A 26,102-nucleotide genomic window follows, 5' to 3' on the forward strand; every position below is an offset into this window, starting at 1 on the left:
ACAAGCTCAAAGCAGGTTAACATATGCTGAGCAAATGGGCCAGTACAGTGATGCAAACATGGAGCGTCTGTCTCGCCTGTTCTAGCAAGATGAGCGCTTTAAATCCAGATGTGGCACACTGAGTTGCATGCCAGTAACTTTATCCAAACCTGTGGCTTATTGGTTTGTGCATTGTTGTTAGTTTTTAAAAGTGAAATATATTACCTTATTTATCTTCAGTGTTCCATATTTATCTCCACAGTTTTTTTTCTCCGTCTGTTTTTGATTTGTTTTTGTTACTGTTTAGTAATAGTTTTTTTTTTTAATTAGATTTGTATGACTGTTTTTGTTTTCATTTTAAATAAGTCCTTTTAATAATTATTATTATTATTATTTGTAGTTTTTATTTAAACCCGATTCCCAAAAAGTTGGGACACTACAAATTGTGAGTAAAAAAAGGAATGGAATAATTTACCAATCTCAAACCTATATTTTATTCACAATAGAATATAGATGACATATCAAATGTTGAAAGTGACACATTTTGAAATGTCATGCCAACTATTGGCTCATTTTGGAGTTTGAAGAGTTTGAAGTTATCATCATCTACAGTGTATAATATCATCCAAAGATTCAGAGAATCTGGAACAATCTCTGTGCGTAAGGGTCAAGGCCGGAAAACCATACTGGATCTCTGTGATCTTCGGCCCTTAGACGGCACTGCATCACATAAGCCCCTTTCACACTGCCATTCCGGCAAATACAGGGGTAAAGTGTTCCTGTAATTGTTTCCTGGTCGCTAGATTTGGCACTTTCACACTGCCAGTGATGACCCGGTATATGTGCGTGCTTTCACACACAACCCTTGAAGATCCCGTAACGACACGTGACATCAGCGCGTGACGTGTAATGTACGAGTCGACAAAGCTCGGCACGTTATACTTAAACTGAAGCAAGCAAACGATCTCGGCGTCAGCGCGGAAAGTGAGGAACTAACTGATCTCTGCTTCATTACAGTTTGCACATATGTTTTCGTCGCGAATGTTGATCTTCCTTCAAAACAGCCGGTAAAAAAGTCGCGCGATAACGCGCGTCATCACTTCGATACCGAATTAGATCTGGCTTTTGTTCACACAGCGCTCGTTCCGGATCGATTACCGCAATGTTACTATGTTCCCGACCCGGGTTCGATTCGGTAATCAATTCCGGGACGTGGTTGCTTTCACACAGAAGGCGACCAGGCAATGTTACGGGAATATTGCGGGTCCGACGTGCAGTGTGAAAGGGGCTATACAGGAATGCTACTGTAATGGAAATCACAACATTGGCTCAGGAATACTTCCAGAAAACATTGTCAGTGAACACAATCCACCGTGCCATTCGCTATTGCCGGCTAATACTCTATAGGTCAAAAAAGAAGCCATATCTAAACATGATCCAGAAGCGCAGGCGTTTTCTCTGGGCCAATGCTCATTTAAAATGGACTGTCTATGGTCAGACGAATCAAAATGTAAAGTTATTTTTTGAAAACTGGGATGCAATGTCATCTGGACTAAAGAGGACAAGGACAACCCAAGCTGTTATCAGCGCTCAGTTCAGAAGCCTGCATCTCTGATGGTATGGGGTTGCATGAGTGCGTGTGGCATGGGCAGCTTACACATCTGGAAAGGCACCATCAATGCTGAAAGGTATATCCAAGTTCTAGAACAACATTTACTCCCATCCAGACGTCGTCTCTTTCAGGAAAGACCTTTCATTTTCCAACATGACAATGCCAGACCACATACTGCGTGGTCACAATTTTGTATAGTGTCCCAACTTTTTTGGAATCGGGTTTTTACTACAACAATTTAAACTGTATGGAAAAAATATTGCTTCGGCTAGCTGAAATTAGATACGTTTAATACGTTTTTTTATTTAATTTTTTAAGTTAACATTTGTTTTATTTTAAGTAACATAGATCATTTTAAACTCTAATGGCCATAAACATGATTTCAAATTCAAAGAGATTAGTGCCATGACCCAAAAGTGCATCCGAAGCCAAAAATCTGCCAGCTTTCACTTCCACACCCTTGTACTTTTTCCCTGTATAGTCTCCCCTCATTCTTGAGGCTGAAGTGGAGGAAGGATTTATTGTATCGACGTTGAGATAACAATGTTTTGGAATTGGCCTGATAACAACTGGAGGCTATTAACATTCTTTCCCTGGCAGTAATTTTCATGAGGATTTTCAGTAGCAGCTGAACAACAGCTTTCTAAAAGGGGGTGATGTATTCTTGGATACATACATTACAATGTCATGTAATGGACCAGTTGGCTCTTTTATCGCATAATCCGATTTTCTGATGGCTGTTGATGGTGTTGCTTTATAAATGAGTTGCAAATTAGCTGTCGGTGAGGATTTTGTATCTCAGTCAATAAAGACATTTAATTATATATTTGTGCATATAAGTCCAGAGTCCTTTTGTTTATTTTTATTTTGTTAATACAAAGGACTCTCAAATATGATGACTCGGGTATATAGGTAGGTATATATTTATATAATATACAGTATTTATATATTTATATTTATGTAACAACTCATTTATACTCTGCTCACAAGCCATCCGGCAGCACCTTTATAAAAAAAAAAATATATATATATATTTAAATATATATATATATTTTTTTATTATTGTTTCCCTTTTTTTGCATAAAATAAATCTTAGAATTTCTGACCAGTTTTTAGAAAGCGGAATTAAATCTCAATATAATTTAATATTATATAGGATTATTATTAAAATCACTATGTTAAAAATATTTTATCTATCTTTATTTCATAAAAAAACGTTTTATTTTAACACGCACAAATTGACAGTTTTACTTATTTGCAAAGAACATAGAAATCCATTTTACAATGCTTTCAGAGTTCAGAAAAATTTCTTTGCAGTTAATAATCTTGTTTTTTCTCTTTCAGTTCCAGACGGATGCTGAGAAGCACTCTGCAGTGAAACACAACCCCAACTGGTCCAACAACGACCTTAAACGTTCAGAAGGCAACTCTGACGGTGCCAGCAAAATGGAGACCACAACTAAATGGAATCCCAGGTCCTCAGATTTCTCAGATGAATCAGAACGGAGCTTGATGGGTCGCAAGACACCTACAAATTCCCAGACAGGCTCTTGGAGGCGGGGAATGACCGCCCAATTGGGCGTCACCTCTCCACGGACGAAATCTACAATACCTACGAACTGCAGCTCACTCAAGACACATGGTAATGGTTTAGATAGCCGTGTTTCATATCCTCATGTCTTTCCAAATCTTTCTAGAACACAAAACAATGCATTATGATGAATGTTTTTATCCATAAAATGAAAGTCAGTGGGGTCCAGCTTTATTTTAGTTAATAAAAACTATTTTGAATAGTTTGAGTTAAGAGTAACAACACTGACTGAGCCACGTCTCTGTTTTCATGTGGTTTCCTGGGGCATGAAAGCCACAGAGATGTATTATCTGATTCCAGATCACATCGCATTGCACTATAACACCTACATTGTCTTATGATGTGTGCTGCGCTCCTTTGCTGAGACTTATGTTCAGACGAGTCTTGACATGGACCATGCAACTATATTCAAAACTGTTTAAAAACATGATTTCATTTGGTGCTTGAGAGTCCATGTCGTTGATCATCCCATAGGTAAGACAGACGACGCCAAGGTGTCAGAGAAAGGACGTTCCAACGGCAGCCACTCCACAACTGTTGATGACACCAAGAAACCTCCCCTCAGTTCAACCTCACGCACCCCAACCAGCACTTTTGGCTTCAAGAAGGCTCCAGGAGCAATGGCGACAATCACCGCGAGTGGAGCTGTGGTAACTAGTGGCTCTGCGACAGTGGGAAGGATACCAAAATCGGTTGGGTTTTCTGGGAGTCGAATTGTGAGTCGGCAGACGACTGTTGATGATGGATACCTCCCTCCAAGTGCTCGGACAACTCTTCAGTACCGCAGTTTACCGAGGCCTAGTCGTACCAGCACGGCTCGCTGTTCTAATCGCTCCAACAACTCGAGCCTTGATGCTAGTTTTTGCAATAAAGGTACCGCCACACTTCCCAATCCTAAGACTCGCAACTTAGTCAAGTCCCCAATGTCTAACCAGACAGACCGAGAGAAGGGTATCTTTTCCGATGGAGAGAGCCAGGTACTTAAGACTAGCACAAATACCCAGACAGGATGCCAAGCTGGACGGCAAGTGGGAGGAAAGTATTCAGAAATGTCCTCGCCAACCCTTCGTAGGTAAGTTTAGCTCATGTAGACTTGAAAGACTGTTGATTAAAACTGTATTTTGCAAGGCATGATTTTTTACTTGATGTGGATGAAAGCACCGTTTTAAGGTCCCTCAAATATTTAGACAGCAGTTCTCAGCTGGGCTGTGTGAGTTCCAGAATATTCTCCTCCTTGGGGGCTGGACGGAGTTCACAGGACTCACTGTTTATCTGAACGATTGGATGTTGGTTGAGATCCTGAGTACTTGAAAGGCGTCTTCTGGCCACCACAAGTGCATTTTCCTTGGGCTTCTTGATGTTTCTCTAAGACATGGCACAGACCAAGAGGCTAGTGTTTGTTCTAGCTGATTAGCTTGCTAGTTCTGACTGATTGCTCTCTTAGTTAATAGAAGCAGACTACATATAGACTGATGTTATCTGACCGGGCAGTCCATGAAGTAATGAGAAAAGTCAGAGGTGCCAGATTTTCCTTATCTCATATTTTCCTTTGTGAAGAACAGAGGTGTCCATCCTGGATGGCTAGTGGCCTACAGAGTTTAGCTGCCCCAAAAACTTTGCTTGGAGGTTTTTAGTGAGCCCGAAGACCTGACAGATGGTTCAGGGTTGTTTAATCTTTGTAGAATAGTGGCCCTCCAGGGCTGGTTTGACACACTCAGTGAAGAATGATGTTGATTTCCATTTTGTTGTCAATGATCAACCAAAAAAACAAAAAAAACATGAAAGTGATTATTTTCAGTTCAGTTGGTACTTAGGCTAATTTTGGTTGAATACCAATGTATCATTAATGCATCAATGTATCATTAATTACACATTTTCATACAAGCAGCCAATCTATTAATATACTGATTTTCACAAACCAAAAATATACATTACAGTTCCTAGTTAATTTTGAAATGGACATAACCAAAAAATGGACTCATGATTCAATTGAGGAAGGGTGTTAATCGTGATCTCAGTAATGGCTGTCAAACTCGAAAGCAATTTTGTGAATCTTTCTAGTAATCAAAGAGTCATTTTGTTTGCAATTCAGTCATCGCAGTCTGCATTATGAACATTTCCCTGGCTTAGTGATTCAGTCACTAACTTGTAAGCGAGTTTAAGACAGTTTCGTGAATCTTTGACAGTTTCATTAATCAGACTTGTTAAAAAGAACTGTGCTTACATTCAAGTGAGTATGAGACTGTTTCATGAAAGTTTTTTTTACTCATTTGATTCATAAAAAAAAAAAAACAGTTCATAAGAATAATTTGTTTGTGAATCGGATATCACAGAGTAATTAAAAAGACAGAGTAGAGTGACTCTACTATGATGCAACCTAGATTTTCAGTTACTGTCACAATGTTTACTTTTTGTTGCAGTTGCAACCATTTTAATAAAAAACTTTTAATCTTGTTGTTGAATTTCTTTCCCTCTTTGCATCAAGACTCTTTGGTGGCAAATCTTGCAACATGCAAGCTCCGGTCACGACCATGGAGAACATGAAGAACTCCACCATCATCTCCAATCCTCATGCAACGTCCATCCAGCAGAATGGATCTGTAAACACACCATGTGTCGCCAGCGGAGGCAGTGGCCTGACGGTGCCCTCTGGGGGTCATGGAGAGCAGACCCTTTCTTCTATGACCTCCAGCCCAGCATCAGCTTTCTCTCCTTGGGGGGCCAGGGATGGATCAGGCTCCAATTACATCGCTAGTGACTCTACTGATGCTTCCTTGGGAAAGGAAGATTTATGTCTTAATCGGACCAACAGCACCCAAAATGGCATCCCAGACAGGTGAGAAACCGATTCAACCATGCAAACTTCAGGTCAACAGAAATTATTCTTCCAGCTATTTGTGACTTGAAAGCATTTATATGGGTTTATATCTCTACTGATGATCTACCTTCCTTTCCACTTACACCTCTTTAATCATTTCTTTATCTCCTCTCCCTTTTCTGTGACTTTTATCTACCTCTTTTTGTTTTGTCTGCCCTGTACCCTTTTCTAGCCCTCACTCCTCTCCCTCTGCTAGCCCTAAATTTATCCACAACACACTCCCACGGAAACAGGACAGGTAAAACTATCTCTGTAGCCAACTGGTCAGTTATGCTTTATGTTTTTGTTTTGCTTATGTGCATTATGGTCAGGGCTCCTGGCTGTGACCACAAAGAATAGAATAAACAGGAAAACTGTAATTTAATCCTTAATCCTCTTTTTTTTCAAGCCAGTGGCTCCCGACTTATTGTTTTAGTCTAGATTCCTGATTATGTCAGTAGTATACCAATATATTGATAGTATGTCAGTGCAGTTTGTTTTAACTTGTTTTTTATTAATTAAGTACACAATATGGGATTTACTTTGTATGTACCTGCTGACCTGGTTAAATATTGTAGTATGCACATAATCATGAGAGCTTGCAGCTGTGGACTTGGGTTTTCTGTTACCCAGCATAGATTGGATAGCTGTGCTTATCCTGGCATTGTGACATTTATCTTGGAGCTGTTTTCAAGAGAACATTCATGCGAAAGAGAAAAAGAACACTCCATTTCACTGACTTACACTTGTTTTAAACCTGCAGGTATGGCTATGTGCCTCAGGTCAAAGGTCATGAAGAGGCCCGTGATTGGCTACGTTCTCCCTCAGCTGTTGGGTTCCCGGATTCAATTGGCTCTACCCCCTACACCCCTGCCTCTGCATTCAGCTCGCCCTCCGGCACACGCTTCAACTTTAGCACACTTGGTAAACACAAGAAAATATGCATAATCGCTGGTTTCGTTACTCTAGGGTTTACACTGTAAGATAATATACAATATATTGTTACCATACTGATTATGATTATCGACCAGTGTTAATATAGATGGATGTGTTTTTATAAATAATTGTAATTTTTATATATCTCAACCAATACCGATACATTTAATTTGCATATGTAATCTTATCGTTTGATATTTTATATCAAATTTTTAATATTGCTCATTTCCATTTTTTGTACATTTAGATTACCTATGCTCTCATCTAATGGTTATATAAAGTTAATAAAAAAAAAAACATTTTAGTTAAATGCCGATAAATGTAATCTAGAAAATCTTATATCCAAATCTATATATCCATGAATATCCATTTTTCATACAATGCATTATAATTTTGAGATTTAAAAAAAAAAGTTTTTTGGTTTTATGTGTATTTTTAGACAAAATAGTATACATTTTAAAATCAGCCATTTATTGGTTATTGGCCATAGCATGAAAATAATTACCGATATATAGGTATCACCCTGAATGGTGCATCCCTAGATTATGTGTAAAATATTATTTTAGATAATCGTCTTTTGGATTATTACCCAATACTAGTAGCAGACTTAATGCAGCTCAAATTGTGTTTTAAGTTTTAAGATGAGTTTAAATTTTAAATTAGAATTGTCAATTTTATTGAAAATGTAAATTTCATGCTTTAACTAAATTTTTTTACTATTCTCCCCCTTATTGTGAACAATGCACATTTATGTCATTAGGTACAGTGGTAATATTTTTTAACCATGATCCCTTTGTTGACAATCCAGGCAGTCCCACCACAGCTTCTCAGATAGCAACTTTGCGCGGCACCAACAGTCAGGGCAATCACGACAACCTGTGCGACCCCTACAGCGATCCCCGTCTGAGGAACACCTCGATGAGCCTGGAGGAAAAGAGCCGCACTATGAGCAGCTCCGGATCATTCCGTGAGGGCCTGGAGGAAGGTGAGACTTCAGAATCATTCTGATAGATCTAAATTAACAATTGCAATTTGTGTGTACTTTGGCATGTATAAGGAGACTAAATATGAGCTAGTTTCAAATAAATGCGTTATTTCTGTCTGCTATCATAATTTACTATCATAGCTTAATCCATAACGTCATGTTTTTGGAAAAGAGGAAATAGACCTGCATTGTTCTGTTAGCTAATAACTAAATGATAGGTTGTCATTAATGTTAGGGTTTTCGACAACGTGTGTCCTTACTTGCGCCAAAGTATAAACAAACAAAGAGCGGCTTTGTTGGCCTGGCAGCCTTTACTCCACAGTTAATGTTGATTTGATGATTAACTCGCCTGCATTGGCTCAACACCACTTGTCCCAAGGCTCTTTTGGTTTTTCCATTTATGATTCATGTCTTTGTAAGGTAGCGATGGTGTTGATTTCAATGTGCCAGTGAACTTAAGCAGTGGTGTTCAGGCTTGCAAAAAGAACAACAGTTGCTGTTCGCAATGATGCATGTCCTCAATCTAATACAGTTTTTTTAAGTGTTATTTTTGCTCAGTCTGTTTGTTATTGGCTTAAAAAAGGAAAAAGTTGGCTCAGAAAAGGAATTACCATTAAATAAATTTGTATTTGGTGAAATAAATGTGCACTGCAGTGCTTTAAAAGCACTGGGGTGGCACCGTGGTAAAATGGTGGTATTATGATGTATCATGGTACTGAATTATTACCATATTCATGTACCATAAAGAAATGAATGTTTATTCAGTTAGGATGTATTACAGTGACAAAAAGTGACAGTGAAGAAATGTCTAATGTTACTGAAGATTTCAAATGAATGCAGTTCTTTTGAACTTTCTATTCATCAAAGAATCCTAAAAAAAAAATTAGAATGGTTTCCACAAAAATATAAAACAACCCATCTGGCTGCTAAATTTCAGCTTTTATTTAAAAGGTCATTCTTGTGTAGGTTTTTTTGTCTAGAGCTAAAATCCCCCTTATGCAGTTTCTCTGGACTGTGAAGAAATCATTTGTTCCTTGAGATTAGTCATAAAGACTGATCCGTTAGTTTAGTTTAAGCACCACTTGAAAGAGTTTTTTTTTTTTTTTCATATCGAAAATACAAGTAGAGGAACACAGAAAATCATAATTCTTTGCGAATATGCAGTGTGATGAAGGGGATTTATAACCTTTTATCGCAAGGCCAAGTTCAATGCCCTTTCATCCACAAATTAATTCACAGTACATTTGTTTTGGCACACTTTTGTTTCCTTTTGTTTTTGGTTTGGCAATAACACATATCAAGAAAACAAATACTTGCACATATAAATATTCTGGCCATAAAGGTATTGTTGACTAAACAATGGCCCACTTAAAGCCCTTTATTGTGTCTCAGTATGTGCAAGCTTATTTTCATGCTAGTTTTTCAATGGCTCACATGCTACTGCAATACAACCGTGGTTTTATTTTGATAATATTTTTCTTCTTTTCACAGTTCATGGCTCATCTCTGTCTCTAGTCTCTAGCACATCGTCAGTTTACTCTACGGTGAGTCAAAAGATTTTGAATCGATGCTCGATGTTAAAGTTCAGTGGCTCTTTCATATGTCCAGGTTGTCTTGTGATACTTTTGTTAGCTTTACAAACTTACAAGTTAGCTGTAAAAACTTGTATAGAGTCTCACTGTTAAAGTCAATAGACTTTATAGTCATAAATGTAGAAATTAAAAGCAGTTAAGTTAGAGATAGGTGAAATGAACCAATGTTTATCAGGTAAAGGTAATAACATGAAATCCTCATGGTGACTTGTCTGTCTCTTAAGTGTCTTTCTTTACACAGATGGTCGAAAATCTTTATTCCAAACCATTAATCTTTGTCTTTTCTTCTTTTTCCATCTCTAGCCTGAGGAAAAGTCTCAAACGGAGGTGAGAACAGCATCCCTCATTTCGTATAATGTAAATTATTGACTGTGTTGCACATGGGAGCCTGTAGACTGTCCAAAACAGTTTTTAATTTGAAACCCTCTTTGATGTAACTCTCTTCAAACCTTTGAAAATGTCTGTGTTTGTCATGACAGTCTTCGTGTTAACTGTCCTTGATATCTGCTCTTTAATCTCTGTGTTTTATGTCTGCATCCAAAGTTTCCCTTCCATGCTGATCAAGGGCTAGTCTCTCCTTAGCACATTATTATATGAGAAACCACAAACTGGTCTGACATTAGCCTCAGAAGTCACCTTGTATTTGAGTAACTGAATTGAATGTTTGTTTAGATCCGTAAGCTGCGGAGGGAACTGGACGCGTCGCAGGAGAAGGTCTCGGCGCTCACAACACAGCTCAGTGCCAATGTGAGTACACTGGACAGTCGCTCTGGCACTATTAATCACAATATACCTTCAATAAACACTGAATCGCTTCTTTCTTTCATCTTGTTTTCATTCAAATTCAATTCAAAATCTGCCTAGCATAGCTCTTGAGCATCAAGCATCATCGTGAATAAATCTGTTTAATAAAAAGTCGTATTGTGAGATTTAAAGATCCTACCAGGAGATAAGAAGTCACAATTACTAAAATAAAATGCTAAAAATAATTAAAAATAATATATATCTAATAGAAATTAGAATCATTTTATACACACACACACATTATTATTATTATTATTATTATTATTATATTATTATTATTATTATTCATTATATATTTATATTATTAGTTTTTTTAAAGTCATGCCTATGAGATATAAAATTCAAATTATAAATGTAATAATATATTTATTATTTATTAAATAATTGTTTTGCTTGGGACATAAATTTGCAATAAACTTTTTTATTTTTTATTACAGGGATATAATGCTAAAATAACAAAACAAAAATATTTGACATATTATAAATGTATAAATCATGTTTCATATAATCCATTATAAAATTATTTTTATTATTTTTTAATATTTTTTAATATTTTATTATTATTTAACTGTATTATTTATTATTCAATTATCTTTGTTTAAAAAAGCCAGGCTTCCATAACATCTGCTAAATTTTACCTATATATAAACCCAGTTGGCAATTTTTAAACTGTGGTGTTCTCAAAGATGTTGTTAGTAGTTATAGAACCAGTTCATGTTGGATTTGTAACATGGTGTTGTACAGCTTTAACAGCTGGTAAAATAGTGATTTATTTTTCTGGCTGCCTGCACTGTATTGAGTAAGATAGTATGTAATTTTGTGTGCATGTGTGTATATTTGTGAGATGCACCTTTAAGTGGAATTATCTGCTCAATAAAACAAATATGACAGCCTGCATTTGGCCGACACAACCTAATGAATCGTCACATCCTAAAGCCCCTATCCATCCGTCAGCTCTCATACAGGTTTCACAAACAAATCTAGAGGCATTTGCCCTTCTGGGGTTTGTTAAAGTATTTTACGCACACACAAATCCTTGAGGAAGTTATATTGTGGGTTATCTGATGTTTGAAACAGCACATGCCCAAACACAAACCACTGACTCCCTCCGATGGAAGTCATTCAGATCTCCAGTCCCTTGATTATCGGCTCATGTTGCATATGACACGCTTGTTGTGTTGTGTACGAGGGTGGTTGCTCAGTTTTGGCGGCCACAGCTGAGCAGAAATCTAAGGTACACGTCGTCCTCGGTTTTTTAGTACATACGCAGTTCATCACTCCAGAGATGTTGACAGGCAAGGCTAACTCCAGTCGAGCAGTTACCTGGCATCCTCTGAATCATTACCCATCTTTGAAGAGGGTCTGTGAAAGGACTAAAGCAAAGCCTCTCAGGCATAGAAAGAGCCACAGCAGCAGCTCAAAGAACCAGAGTAAAAGGAGAAAGCGAGAAGTCACTGAGGTTTGACTTTTTAGAGCTGGATGTTTAATATGATGATGCCCTGAGGGGGTTTGTGATGCTGCCTAGTTTGAGGATTGTGTTTGTGACTCGTGAGATTAATCTGTTTGTTGTTTTGTGTGTGTGTGTGTGTGTGTGTGTATATATATATATATATATATATATATATATATATATATATATATATATTATTAAATGAAAATAAATATATTACATATATATTACATATTATATATATATCTTAAAATATATACATGTGTGTATTTATATTAAGCAAATTAAATTATACTATTCTATCCAGAATATTACATACATTCCTAATTATTTATTGAATATACATACATATATATAATGTATATTTTTATGAAATTTGTAGTATTATTATGAATTGATTTTAGACCTTATTATTATATTATATTTCTATATAATATGCATACTATGTGTGTGTGTGTGTGTGTGTGTGTGTGTGTGTGATTGTCACAGCTGAAAGTAGCATTGTTTATTATGAAAATATACTATGAATACGCATCTGTTATCCGTATCAGTTATATCGATATATAATTTATTATGCTGATTGTTTCTATGTTAATGTACAGTATGCATATATATGTGTGTGTGTGTGTGTGTGTGTATAAAAGCTAATTAGATTATACTATAAAACCCAAAATATTATATACATTTATAAACATTTATTGTTATTAAAAATGTAAATATTAATGCATTTTGTAATAAATATGGCAATTATATAAAATTATCTTACAATAAAAGTGGAGTATAAAACAGTTTATAATATTTTTTGCTTTTATTAGTAGTATTTATCATTTTGAAATTTTATACAATCTTTTTTTATTTGAATTTTGTGTTTATTTACATACAAATATTTCTGTATTTATGTTCCTGTTTTTTGTTGACATTAGGTGAGGATATGTCAGTCTTTAAACTGACCCGTTTCTTTATCCTCTAAACGCCAGCTTAACAACCCGAGTTCATGCCACGGCTTGTCTTTATCACAAAACTCAGTCTCACAGACATATTTGGATCCATTACTGACAAGCTGCAACCCACATTTTTCTAGAAATGTGATCATGCTTCAGTTGACTGCTCAACATCTGGTTTAACTCTACTACTGCTCTGAGTCTTTGTCCATTTATGGCATTTTGCTTAATAAAATAAAACGGATTTACTTGGTAAATGAAATTGTGTGTGTCCTCAGGCTCACCTTGTGGCGGCTTTTGAGCAGAGTTTAGGAAACATGACCATCCGACTGCAGAGCCTGACGACAACGGCAGAACAGAAGGTGTGTGTGAGAAAGACTGTCTGTTTTATTCTTTTTGTAGGGATGAGAATTTCTGAAGAAGTCCTCATGACGTATTATAACTTAAAATACATCCCTATGAGGAAAACAGCTTAATTTGGTGTCTAAAAATGTATAATTGTTAAATACAATTGAATATCGTTTAATCTCCCTTTTTTGCAGGACACAGAGCTGAATGACTTGAGGAAGAACATTGAGCTCCTTCAGAAGCAGAACTCAGCGACTCAAGCCACCATCAATGGAGTCATTAACACACCAGACCCAACATTAACAAACCGCAAGGGTGAGATCTCAATAACTTTAGTACAATAAAATGAACAGTATTGCATGTGTTACCTATGCTTCATTTTTCTTTTTTTCCGTTCTCTCCCTCAGTTTCTCTTGATTCTGTCAATGGGTCGCCTCAGTCCCAGCGGGAGTTGCGGATCCACAGGCAGCCCTCCTCAGACAGCGTCTCCAGCATGACCAGCGCCACCAGCCACTCCAGCATCGGCAGCAATCTAGAGCTGGATGCTAAGAACAAGAAGAAGAAGAAAAACTGGGTGAGTTTTCAAACCCATCCATCCAATACAAAAATTCCTTCTTTTCTCCTAAAACACGGTTCTCTCCAAGTCTTACTAGAGTTAGATCAATGCTAGATTGGATTATTTATTTGTTTTAACTATTTAAACGTTGCATTTTCTTTTCATTTGTGGATGTGTCATGTCATCAGCCTACATGTGGTGGAGGAAAGGTGAATACTTGTGTCTTAGTAGTACCTTAGTGGCTTAAACTTGGCTTTATGTGTTTGTTTCAAACGATTAATCGCGATTAATCGCATCCAAAACAAAAGTTTTTGTTTACATATTATATGTGTGTGTGTACTGTGTATATTTATTATGTATATATTTACATTTGCATTTAAACATTTAGCAGATGCTTTTATCCAAAGCGACTTACAAATATATAAATACAAACACACACAGTATTTGAAAATATGCAAACACAATTTATATTGTATATAAATAAATTGTTCTTAAATATACATGCATGTGTATGTATTTATATATACATAATAATATAAACAGTGCACACACAAGATATTATGTAAACAAAAACATTTATTTTGAATGCGATTAATCGTTTGACAGCACTATTTGTTTTGAAAGTGGAGAGTAAATATCAGTCATCCATATCATAAATTAATTTGCCCTCTTGCATTCAGGCCGTATCATCTGGTGGAGGAAAATTGCCTGATAACTACGTATGCGAAGCTAACCTTGTTGTCGAAGTGTTGATGTCGTTCTGCAGTTTTAGAGCTAGAACAAGTGTTCTTCATCACTAGAGCTATCAGATTTATGTTGTGCAGTTTATCACATTTTGCATTTTTATTATGAAATCTGTTAACTGTTCGAGTGAGTGGTTGTTTAGCTACATGGTGTTGAATTATGGTTTTTGTCTGATTTTCCCTGTGCTTTCATGTTATGGTACAGGTGTATGAGGTAAGGTGGGATACATGACTCCTTCGGAATATCGTTTTATATTTCTTTAATGTTTTAAAGGGGTAGTTCATAAAGATAAACTTTAAAAAGCATATTAGCTGCTGACAGCTGTGTGTTGAAGGTTTCTTAGTAACACATTTGTTTTTTCCACAGCTTCGGAGCTCCTTTAAACAAGCATTTGGGAAGAAAAAGTCTCCTAAATCGGCGTCTTCTCACTCGGACATTGAAGAGATGACCGACTCTTCTATGCCATCTTCACCTAAACTCCCCTATAACGGCTCAACGGCCTCTTCTCCAATGATACGCAACTCCCATTCCAACTCCCTGTAAGCTCCTCACAACAACAACAATAATCCTAATAAAAAAGTAGTTATTATTATTTTTAGACATTTATTTTAATTAGGAATTTATTGTAAATGGATATTTTACAATTCTATCAAAATTATTATTATTATACATATATTTATTTTAATTTATAACTTACTATAATAATATCTGTTCATTAAAAATAGTTTTTCAACCCATAATTCTTATTTTTATTTTGTGTCAGAATGAGTGTGCAGTTAAATTAGATTAAAATAACATATTATTTATTATTATTTGTTAATATTTATTTATAATTGTGTATTTATTATTAAAAATGTATCTATTAAGCTCCTCACATAATCAACAACAATAATACTAGTAAAATATAGTATTATTATTAATGTTATTGTTATTACTGATCATTTATTTATTTATTTAATCATTTATTGTAAATTATTATTTTATAATTTATTGTTATTATAAATGTATCTATTATCTCAGTATCTAAGTTATTTTTTCTTGCTTTAATAATAATAATAATAATAATAATAACATATTGATTAGTAATAATAATAATAATAGTTTTATTATTTCTTATTTTTGTATAATAATAGCCCGATTCCTTTTGGTCTTGGTTCAGGAAGCACATCTTTAACCAGGAGTTTTTGGATGGAATTTTGGATGGAAGAAAGATTTATAATAGACAAGAACCATTTACAGTGTGATTTAGTCTAGAACTAGGTAGTGTTTTTTGGAAAATACCACCCATTTTGTAAACTAAAAAGTTACACACACCCACATTTTATGTTGCTGCAGAGCAACTCTCAATGTGATAGTGCTTAACAAATGTCCAGTGCAACGTGGAACACCCCCAGAGTTTCTCTCATGGTTGATATGTGTATGTTTGTAGTCCTCAACTGTCCTCGCTGCCTGCAGACGGGCCTGTCTGGGGCTGTAGCAGCAAGTCCATGAGGTCTGCCTCACTGGCACGGTAAAGGGAATGGCACAAACAATACCAATATTTCTCAATCTCTGATGATCAGATCCCTGAATAAAATGCCAAGAACAGATGTTCAACCAATTACTCCTACATTATTCATTCTGAGCAATTAACAGTTTTAAAACACTATATGCCCTGATTCATAAATAATTAAGTATTGTTGCTATTTCCAATTCTTGCACTACTTCCACAGTTCATTGATATGCAAATTCACTTTCACTGTTAATCAAAATTAAATGGTTTGTGATTTTTTTTCCCATTGTTTTCATTCAAATTACAAAAACTTTAATATTCTTATAATCAAAACAAAACACAACTTTAATTTATTTTATTTGTTTGTGTGTATATATAGTTTGTTTGGTAATTAAGTGTTTTTTTGTTTGTTTTGCTTTGTTTTTTTATCTTTGTTTGTCTTATTTGTTTGCATTGTTTTTTGTTTTCTGTTTTGTTTTCCGCTGACGTGTTTTAAATTCATATCGTTTGTTTCGTTTTTTGTTTGATATTCCGTATGTGTTTGTCGCAGGATTTCAGAGTGCACGGACAGCGAGGCTGAAACAGTCATGCAGTTGCGCAGTGAACTGCGTGATAAAGAAATGAAACTCACAGACATCAGATTGGAGGCTCTCAGCTCCGCCCACCAATTGGACCAATTACGAGAGTCCATGAACCGCATGCAAGTGAGCATCTGCATCAAGGATCAAGGATATCGTTAAAATAGTCCATGTGATATCAGTGGTTCAACTGTAATGTTATGAAGCTACAAGAATACTTTTTCTGCTCTTATACTCACACTTTATCATTCAATATGTTTGATGTGGAGGCCCATTTTGTTATTTAATTCTGTTTTAAAATCCATTTTATCCTAACAGATTGAGATTGAGAGGCTGAAAGTGGAGAATGACAGATTAAAGATGGAGAGCCAAGGCAGTGGCAGCAGAGCTCCTTCTCAGATGTCCATCTCCCCTTGTTCTGTGGGCCTTTCTTCTCAACTCAGCCTCACAGAATCCACCAGCTTAGGTAGAGAGGACTTCTTAACTTCAAAAATTATATTTTTGTGGCATTGCAAACGACTGGAATTCTCGGTTGAATTATAGATATGTTGCTAGAAGACAGTGGAGATGGAAGTTCCTGGAAAGAGGGACAGCATGTGAAGGTCGTGGTCAGTCTGGAGAAAGATCCAGAGTGGAAAGAGGTACAGCTCAAGACTGTTCAGTAAAAATAACTCGATGATCTCATCAAGGGCACTTCAAACACTACTTTGTACTGCTTTTGGCAGGAGTGCAGACCCTCTCAGTTCTTGCTGGGATGCATCGGTGTCAGTGGAAAAACCAAATGGGATGTCCTAGATGGCGTAGTCAGACGACTCTTTAAGGTACAAAAGCTTGTCTACTTAGAGTTTAGAGAGTTTAGAGTAAAGTTGAAATCGTATGAGAAAAACACGTTCGTGTCATTCCAACAGGAATATATCATCTACGTAGATCCTGTCACGCAGCTGGGTCTGAACACTGACAGTGTGATGGAGTACAGCATTGCAGACATCCATCGTGCCAGTGATGCAGACACACCAGAACTCCTGCCATGCGGTTATCTTGTGGGAGAAAGCGACACCATCTCCGTCAAGCTGAAAGGTATTACTGTTGCTCTTTAAGAAGTAACTCGTCTTGAAAACATGACACCACACCATTGAAATACATTGATGATACAGGTCTCTGACAGTTTTCTCATGACCGAAGCCTTGTCTCCCCATTTTGCAGACTTGTCTGTCAACAGTGAGGACAGTTTGGCGTTCGAGACGCTCATTCCGAAGCCAGTTCTGCAGCGATACATCTCTCAGCTGGAGGAGCACAGACGAATCATCTTTTCAGGGCCTTCTGGGACAGGGAAGAGCTTTCTAGCCAGCAGACTGGCCGAGTACTTGGTCCTGAAAGAGGGAAAACAGCTGGAACATCAAGCAATCGCCACTTTCAATGTGGATAACAAAACTACTAAGGTCAGTTAATCTGATTAAATACAAAACTTAATGACAGGTTTATTTCCTATTCACTTAGTAATGTTCTTTGTAAACAGTGAGGAATTGTAGGCAGCTGATTTATTCAGCAATTTAATAGATTCTAAACACTTTTAGTGTTACAAAACTCCAAGGTTTTTCTTTCAGCATGTTGCAAATTTGAAGGTTCTGGTAATAATGCCCAGTGTGTTTTATACAGGAGCTGAAGCAGTACTTGTCCAACCTGGCAGACGTGTGTAAAACCAATGCACATGCTGTTGACATACCTGTGGTGCTTATACTAGATAACCTTCACCATATCACCTCACTGGCTGAGATTTTCAACGGCCTGCTCAACTGCAAGAACCACCAGTGGTGAGCAACACAGATCACGGCAATGATTTTAACTGTGAAAATTCAGATTTGTTGTTTAAAGTTTCAGGTTTTATGGTAGATTTCATATATGTTTAATTGGATTATTTTCTCACAGTCCTTACATCATTGGAACCATGAATCAAACCCCGTCACCAACTCCAAATCTACAGCTTCATCATAATTTCAGGTATCATCTCATTCAGATTTTAATTTACTACAAAAAAAATTTCTTTTAAATTTTTTCGATAATATCTATATATTTAATTCATATTTTTAATATTACTATTATTATTATTATTATTTAAGTCATACATCACATATATATATATATAAAGTTTATTTTTTATATAGCATGTACAGGCTGCATATATCTGATAAGACTACAGTAAAAACAGTAATGTGTTGAAATATTACTACAATTTAAAAGAAGTATTCTCTATTGTTGTCTCTATTTTTGTATTTTACTATATTACTATATTTCTTACAGTATTTTGTTTTCATGTGATCTCAGAGCTAAATATATTTAGCAGCCGTTACTTCAGTTTTCAGTGTCACATGATCCTTTAGAAATCGTTATAATATGCTCACAAGTAAAAAAAAGATAAATTAAAAAAAAAAAAAAAAAAAAATATATATATATATATATATATATATATATATATAATTTAAACAATTTATTTATGCATGTATTATATAGCATAAAAATCATTTGGATTAGGTAATTGCTATACCTCAACTCTCCACAAGAGGTCCTGCAAGCATTTCTCAACACTTTATTTTGCTCAAGCTCATAATACATGAGTAAAGGTGGATCCAGTCTTGTACTTGGTCTCTTATTTCAGATGGGTTTTGTGTGCCAATCATATGGAGCCACTGAAAGGTTTTCTGGGTCGGTACCTGCGACGGAAGCTTCTAGAAACCGAGATCAGCAGTCGTGTGAGGAACGGCGAGCTAGTTAAGATCATTGAGTGGATCCCATGTGTTTGGCATCATCTCAACCGCTTCCTGGAAACACACAGTTCTTCTGATGTCACAATTGGTGAGTGTGGAGAAACAACCAATCACAATCACCCATATGCCTACCTTAGAATTTGTCAATTCTTTCTAATGTTGTTCCATATAAATAAATGACTATTTTGTTGTGTATGAAACCTGTTGTGTATCTTTTGTCCACCACAGGACCTCGACTCTTTTTGTCCTGCCCAATGGACGTTGAAGGCTCAAGAGTGTGGTTCACTGATCTGTGGAACTACTCCATCATCCCCTACATGCTGGAGGCGGTCAGAGAAGGGCTGCAGGTAAGGTGCCTTCCTTCATTACAATATTGGGATGCTAAAGCAAACAAACCAACAACTGTCTGTTTGTTCTGCAGACGTATGGCCGTAAGGCATCATGGGAGGACCCAGCGAAGTGGGTGATGGAGAGCTTCCCTTGGGTGGCAAGTCCACAGCAACACGAGTGGCATTCCCTGCTGCGTCTTCGACCAGAGGATGTTGGGTTCGACGGGTACTATATATCACAGGAGGGCAGTCCTCGCAAGCACCCTGCTCAGGGAAAATCAGAAGACGACCCACTGGTAAGTTATATAAATTGTATCTACATAGTTCTTACTTAGGAAGATTTACCATGTACTATACTGTTCCTATTACCACAGATGAATATGTTAATGAGGTTGAAGGAGACGGCTCACTGCGGAGGGACAGAGAGCTACGACAGCGATTCCACCAGCAACAGTCACCAAGATGACACGCTGGACTCTACTGAGACTTTTTAATATCAGATTTGTCTTTCATATGAATCTACATGGTGCTGGTAACCTGTAAAACAGGGTGCCGGAAACCCTGAAAAAATCAGTATTGATTAGTAAGTCACATCACAGCCTAATCATCACCTGAAATGCAAGAAAAAACATGTTCAAGAGGTTTAATATTCATCAAAGATCGTCATTTCCTGAAATCGACACTAGATGGTGGTATAAATGTGTTCAAAAAGGAGATAAACCTAGTTGAGATGTAGCAACTCCCAAGACTTGCCAATTCTTGTTTATTTACAGTCATGTATTAAACTTTCTAAATACTATCTAATGTTGGGTGACTTATGTACTTGTGAAAAACTTTGGTGCTGAACTTTATAATAATGCCTTACAAGACTTGAGACAGGCTAGCGTATGTCTTAAAGATCTATAACTTTATACAAATGCAAATAATGCAAGGAAATTATACACTTCCGATAGTGTACTATCTGTGGGACCTGACAGAAATATATAGTTAAATATGAACCGTATTGTGGTTGCTTTTCACCAACAAAAAGGTATTTTGGTAACACTTGCATAACATAAAGAGCTGTTTGGAAAAGTATTGATAATATTAAAGCAAATTTTGTGCCAGGAGCATAGTTTGTGCCTCTTTATCTATTACAGTATTCTCTATGCAATATTGTTACATTAAAATAATATTTAACTTCATCACAACAGACTCTCTGGTAAACATTTAGTCAACAACAGAAAAGGTTTTACCAAGCAATCTCTATTAATAAAAACTATTACGGGCAATATAGTGGCATTTTTGCAATACTGTTGATATCAGGAAGACTTGAAACCAAAACTTACTAACTTTTATAGATTCTTATAAATCTACAAGGACAGCTGCATAAAATGAGCTTTGTTCAGTGGGAGAGTATGTTTATCTAAAAATACTTAAGGGGAGAAAGGACCTTCTATTATTGGAATTATTAAGGTCTATGCTGAAGATCTTGGGGGAGTTATACATTCGAAATGATTTGGCACAAGAATCTGTGTGATGTGCTTTAATCTGAATATCTGGGGTTAGTGTGTCTTGCTAATGTGGCAAACAATTACATGAAGTCCAAATGGATTACTGAGAGATATTTTATTTGAAAGACATTTTGTTTAACTAGAAAAAGAAATTTGTCAAAGGTTCATTTTAAAATAAATTTCTACAACATGTTTTAATAGAAGACCTTATGCAGTATTTCTTTCTTTCTTTCTTATTTCTCTTAGATCTCACCAAATAATTAGCTGTGCTTTAAGTACGGCCAAGATTTTTATTTCTTCAACACATGAAAACTTTTGTGTGGAAAACAATTAAATGTTTATAATTAATAATAATAATAATAATAATAAATAAAGCAAATAGTGTCTACTTTCCCATAAATTGCTGATAATTTTAGAAAACAAAAGACTGAATTTTGATTGAGTTTGTGTATATTTTCAGTTGTAATATATTGTAAATATTTTCCTCATGTTTTATTTGTTTCTGTAGTCTTTAAGAGGAATTGTTTCATGTAAAGTTGTTTTTGATGATTAATGACTTTCTTCATTGTCAATTTAGTGACTGCATGTGACCCTTTGGAATAAATGTGATTATTTTCCTCTCAAACTGAATCTCTGATAGTTATTCTGTGACGGGCAAACTGTCAACAGTTGTGTTTTTTTCAGTAGCTGTGGAAGGAGTGAGCAAGTATGACATTGTTTCATTGATCCATGATTATTATTGCCATTGATGATTGGCATTAGTATTATATAATAGCCTAATAATATCATTGTATTTTTATTTTTTTAACAAGTAATTTGTGGAAATGGATACAAATATTGCTTTTAGGTGAATACAATTTTGCATCATTTTAATTTGGTCAAAAATCATATACAGTCTGTTGTATCTGACCATGCATTAATGTTATTTCAATTCAGACAAAAACGAAAATTTTGGTATTTTGCTTTGGATTTTTAATTTGTAAAATTATTTTTTTCAAATGTATATACATTTTTACAAAAAGGCAAAAACAAAAAACAACATCAGTATACAAAATAATATAAGACTTTTAAGTTAGAAATGTGCCACCTACGTATTTAAGATTATAGACAAAGTATCCCAAAACATTAAGAAAGATTATAATAATCTTGGTATAAAAACTCCATACAAAACACTATACAAGCTGCCAAAAACGCAGCGGTTACGACGCTCTCTCTTAAACTAAAAATTTCACACGGCTACCGTGTGAAACAAGGCCACTTTTCGGAAAGTTTTCCTCCAGTTTTGTGCATAAACATATAAACATTACACAGTCTGCTTAGTGATTATGACACGGTTATTTCCTCGTCCTCTGATTCTGAGAAGTCTGAGTGCTTGCTGGAGATAGAAGGCGAAGTGAAATGTAAATCTACGTTGAGCTCGTGATCCCCGCGAGCCTGATAAAAAGGCGCGCGCGGGCTTTCTCTCAGAGCCGCGTCTGTCTCAAACTTTTTTCCAACGTCGCTCAGGTCAGGATTAGGGTTCATTTTCGTCGGTAATGTTTGTTCCCTGCAACCTCCTGACGACAGAAGCTCTCTTTCTTTGGAATTGCGCCATTTCATTCTTCGGTTTTGGAACCAAATTTTAACCTGATGAGAAAGAGTTCGCAAGACATGAGCACACAGAGTTTACCTCAGACACCCACAAAGGTACGATAAAAAATGTGTTTATGGACCACATCAGCTTACCTGAGAGTCTTTAAGGCCAAGTTTGGTCGCAAGTTTCTTTCTGTCTGGTTTGCTGATGTACTTCTGTTTCTGAAACATCTTCTCCAGCGCTTTTCGCTGCACGTCAGAGAAGACGGCCCGTCGAAGCATCCCTCTCCTCGGTTTCCCTCGAGTCGTGAGGGGCCATGCGAAAGTCCCGGGAATTGGCACTGCTGAAGACGATGCTATAGGAAACAACCAAACAAACTCTCAAATTAAGCTAATACTAGTCTTTTCTAAGAACAGGAAGTAGTATTTGGGCTTGGAACGAAAGTTGGCCTTTAATATATATACATGTATTAAACCAAACTGTTTACTGTTTGAGTGATAAGGAACGAGGAAGCTAATTAGCACATTGCTTGGTTCCCAAAAGCATTGGTATGGTAACAAGGGCGAGCAGTCATTCAGAGCGCTCCAGTGAAAGATAGAGGTGCTAATGAAGCGTGGACGGTAATTGTGTAGTAATGAACTGACTGAAAAAGGCTTAGGACAGGCCACTAAAGCCATATATTACGGCCACAAAAGAGATTTACACTTTAAAACTAAACACAACGGCATGCCAGGGACATTTTGAGAATACTGATGGCGGGGGACTATGTTTGCCCCCAGATATTTTCATTAAATGGACACGAAAAGCCTTTCATTACTGCTCAAGTTGTTTTGTTGACGTATTCACACCGCGGTGAAAAGAATCAGTCTATTATCGCTGGTCTGAATGAGTGCACGATCCACAAGGCTATTTGTAGCCCGCATTCATTGGATTGATGGACATGAAGCTTAACGCAAAATGGGACCCACTTTTATTGGTTTTATCTGAGGTATACTTAGCTTTAACCAATATACAAATATATTTTTCGTAAACATTACTCTTTTTAGAGTAATTTTTAAGAAACTTTTATAATCCATTTATATTGCTAGTAGTGATCACTGTAGCCTAATTAAGACTACTACACCCTGTTAAGCAATTTTCATGCTGCTATATGAGACCAAAACGTTTGCTTGGACGTCCCGCGAAGACTCCCCTCACTCTATGTGGTCTTGTGAGAATATTGAAATACTGAATAGAAGCTAATAGGGGAATTAGTCCATGACTGGTAAATGCCTATCAGCAGCATTCTTAAGTCAACTACGGGTCTGTGTGTGGCTGCCCAGAGGGAGCTGACCAATTGGTCATGGTGCTGAAAGCATTGTTGCCAATCAGTAACTAAGTACACTGCCTCGGTGGGAAAAGGCAGCGATGAAGAGACGCCAACAGTTTGCTTGTGAGAGCGGACCCGCCTTAAATTGGGACCATGACAATTCCGGCTAATTTGTGGATTAGGGGAAGCGGTGCAAAATGTCAGCAGTCACTGCGTTTGCTAAATAGGGCATCAAATCAGCGAGACTGATTCCACAATGTCCTACAAATACCAGCATTGGAAGCAGATTCTGAAGGCCCATCAAGTTTGACCGAAATAAGAAATGACACAGCGATTTTTTTTAGGAACCCACCTGGGAAATATGATGCTCTGATGAATGGGTGGAATGAGGCGTCAAAACATGGGAACGGGAATGTTTTCACATTCATCCCTTGCACTGAAGGTGGTGGTGAAGCTATGACACAAAATTAAGCGGACTTTAATTAAATGAAATGTACAAGTTGAATGTGACATAAAAAAAAATGTCGCTAAGATCTTCATTAGCGTATTTTAAACAAAACATTCGAGACAGTTACACTTTTGATGCTTTATCAAAAGAATAAAGTTGCTAGTTTATAAACATTAAAGAAACGTACCGTTACGTGTTGTTGACGCGAGAATCGCATTCACTCCAAACTTCAAGTAATTTGGATCGTTTGGAATTGATGTTTGTGGAGAGCTTGATCTTTTTGGCAAAGATGTAGACATGGCGACGTGGACTGCGGAAGAGTTGTTCAGAGTTGTGGCTCCTATAGCCGGAGGAGATGCGCTTGGAGACGGGATGCTCCTGTGCATGAAGGTGGCAGGTCTGCTGATCCGCAACAGGTCCTCCACCAGGAAACTCGAGTGCGTGGTGAACGCCGAATGTAAAGTGGAAGGCAAGGAAAGAGCCGCCGAGGGCCTTAGAAAGTTTGGATACATAGCAGGTGGCGCAATAACACTTGGCAACATCATTGCACCGTTTTTTTTGTTGTTGAAAATGACAGCGAGGAATACACGTGCTGTTACTCTCTCACTACAGAGCCTTGCGTAGATTAGAGTCCCAAGAGGGCAGAATGAAGGAGCTCTTGTCCGTCCCTCTCTTTTCCAGGGGTTTTTATAGTGGACTGCTGAAGAAGCCTTTTCATGGGTGACAGCTCTAACAATAAAGTTCAAGCAAAATCTCAACGTGAGTTCCGTTACTCTAGAGGCGGCGCGTCCTGATTGGACAGAAGAAATTCGGATTGGATTAGACACCACAAGAAAACCGCAGACAACGGTTTTTTATGAAAAAAGAAAAGTTGATCATCATAGTCTTTGCCGTTACAAATTTTGCACTAAAAACACTTTCTGCTTTGCCTATACGAAACACAATGGACATACTTTTTTTTTTATATATATAATCTAGGCATTACACCTTGAAACATAATAAATTAAAGTAAAACCAGTCTCTAAAAATAACCAATATAATGAAAAGGGCTGGTAAAATCATTTCAACTGCAAACTTAGAAGTAAAATAGTGCTGGGTTACAACCTGTAAGTTAATTACTAACTTTATTCAACCGCTTTAATTTCAATTATCCAAAAAAATCGTAATGACACAAATGTTTACAGATAAAGACATTTTATTGTATGGCTATACTGTCCAGTGTTTGTAAAATAAATAAATTAAAACGCTAAAGCACGAAAGCTAATATGGAAAATATTTTTCGAAGTTTAAATAAAGAATATTGGACTACTTTATAGCTACAAGAAAATACTTCTAAATACTTTTTTTTTTCAGTGTAGTAGTTGCCAACCTCTATTTTCTGCTCAGATAGATAGATAGATAGATAGATAGATAGATAGATAGATAAGATAGATAGATAGATAGATAGATAGATAGATAGATAGATAGATAGATAGATAGAATGATCCGAAATAAAAATTCTAGACAACATTTCTTTCCTCCATGGTTGACTGAATTGGGCTACACAGGTCACACACATTTTCTTCCATTGAGTTACAGAGAGTAAAAAAGAGGAATTTCATTGTGTGAGGAGCTGGGTCAGAGAACATGCTGCGCCACACGTGGATAAGGTTTAATGTGCTATGGCAAAGCACAACCTTTCAAGTTTTGCTGCTAAACCGCAGGGGGAAAATGACTAACGCCT

At 36.5% G+C, this 26,102-nt stretch overlaps 2 protein-coding genes across 7 annotated transcripts in view; one reads left to right on the forward strand and one right to left on the reverse strand.

The window, feature by feature from the left end:
- Nucleotides 1–21,674, forward strand: part of LOC113073324 (neuron navigator 2-like) — a 62,811-nt gene extending 41,137 nt beyond the window's left edge. For 3 of the 6 annotated variants that reach the window (XM_026246231.1, XM_026246232.1, XM_026246234.1), the window contains 26 exons: nt 2,936–3,233; nt 3,657–4,254; nt 5,668–6,018; nt 6,233–6,298; nt 6,803–6,963; nt 7,784–7,960; nt 9,452–9,504; nt 9,856–9,879; nt 10,225–10,299; nt 13,026–13,109; nt 13,290–13,410; nt 13,503–13,669; nt 14,762–14,934; nt 15,825–15,905; nt 16,438–16,591; nt 16,784–16,931; nt 17,009–17,106; nt 17,191–17,286; nt 17,374–17,542; nt 17,669–17,904; nt 18,122–18,276; nt 18,392–18,463; nt 19,119–19,315; nt 19,456–19,574; nt 19,649–19,852; nt 19,931–21,674. In XM_026246231.1, coding sequence (XP_026102016.1) covers nt 2,936–3,233; nt 3,657–4,254; nt 5,668–6,018; nt 6,233–6,298; nt 6,803–6,963; nt 7,784–7,960; nt 9,452–9,504; nt 9,856–9,879; nt 10,225–10,299; nt 13,026–13,109; nt 13,290–13,410; nt 13,503–13,669; nt 14,762–14,934; nt 15,825–15,905; nt 16,438–16,591; nt 16,784–16,931; nt 17,009–17,106; nt 17,191–17,286; nt 17,374–17,542; nt 17,669–17,904; nt 18,122–18,276; nt 18,392–18,463; nt 19,119–19,315; nt 19,456–19,574; nt 19,649–19,852; nt 19,931–20,050 — 4,197 coding nt within the window. In that variant the 3' untranslated portion in view covers nt 20,051–21,674. The remainder of the gene's footprint in view (nt 1–2,935; nt 3,234–3,656; nt 4,255–5,667; nt 6,019–6,232; nt 6,299–6,802; nt 6,964–7,783; nt 7,961–9,451; nt 9,505–9,855; nt 9,880–10,224; nt 10,300–13,025; nt 13,110–13,289; nt 13,411–13,502; nt 13,670–14,761; nt 14,935–15,824; nt 15,906–16,437; nt 16,592–16,783; nt 16,932–17,008; nt 17,107–17,190; nt 17,287–17,373; nt 17,543–17,668; nt 17,905–18,121; nt 18,277–18,391; nt 18,464–19,118; nt 19,316–19,455; nt 19,575–19,648; nt 19,853–19,930) is intronic. The other 3 variants (XM_026246236.1, XM_026246235.1, XM_026246233.1) reach the window with 2 other exon arrangements.
- Nucleotides 21,675–22,024: 350 nt separating this feature from the next.
- On the reverse strand, nt 22,025–25,004 carry LOC113073325 (homeobox protein DBX1-B). Its single transcript, XM_026246237.1, has 4 exons — nt 24,567–25,004; nt 24,284–24,385; nt 22,775–22,977; nt 22,025–22,675 (listed from the first exon to the last, which is right to left on the reverse strand). Exons 1-4 carry the CDS (start codon nt 24,922–24,924, stop codon nt 22,373–22,375), a joined length of 966 nt encoding a protein of 321 aa, XP_026102022.1. The 5' UTR covers nt 24,925–25,004; the 3' UTR covers nt 22,025–22,372.
- Between the last annotated feature and the right edge of the window lie 1,098 nt (nt 25,005–26,102).

The sequence above is a fragment of the Carassius auratus genome, unplaced genomic scaffold (genome assembly GCF_003368295.1).
Source record: "Carassius auratus strain Wakin unplaced genomic scaffold, ASM336829v1 scaf_tig00011930, whole genome shotgun sequence".
Taxonomy (NCBI): Eukaryota; Metazoa; Chordata; class Actinopteri; order Cypriniformes; family Cyprinidae; genus Carassius; species Carassius auratus.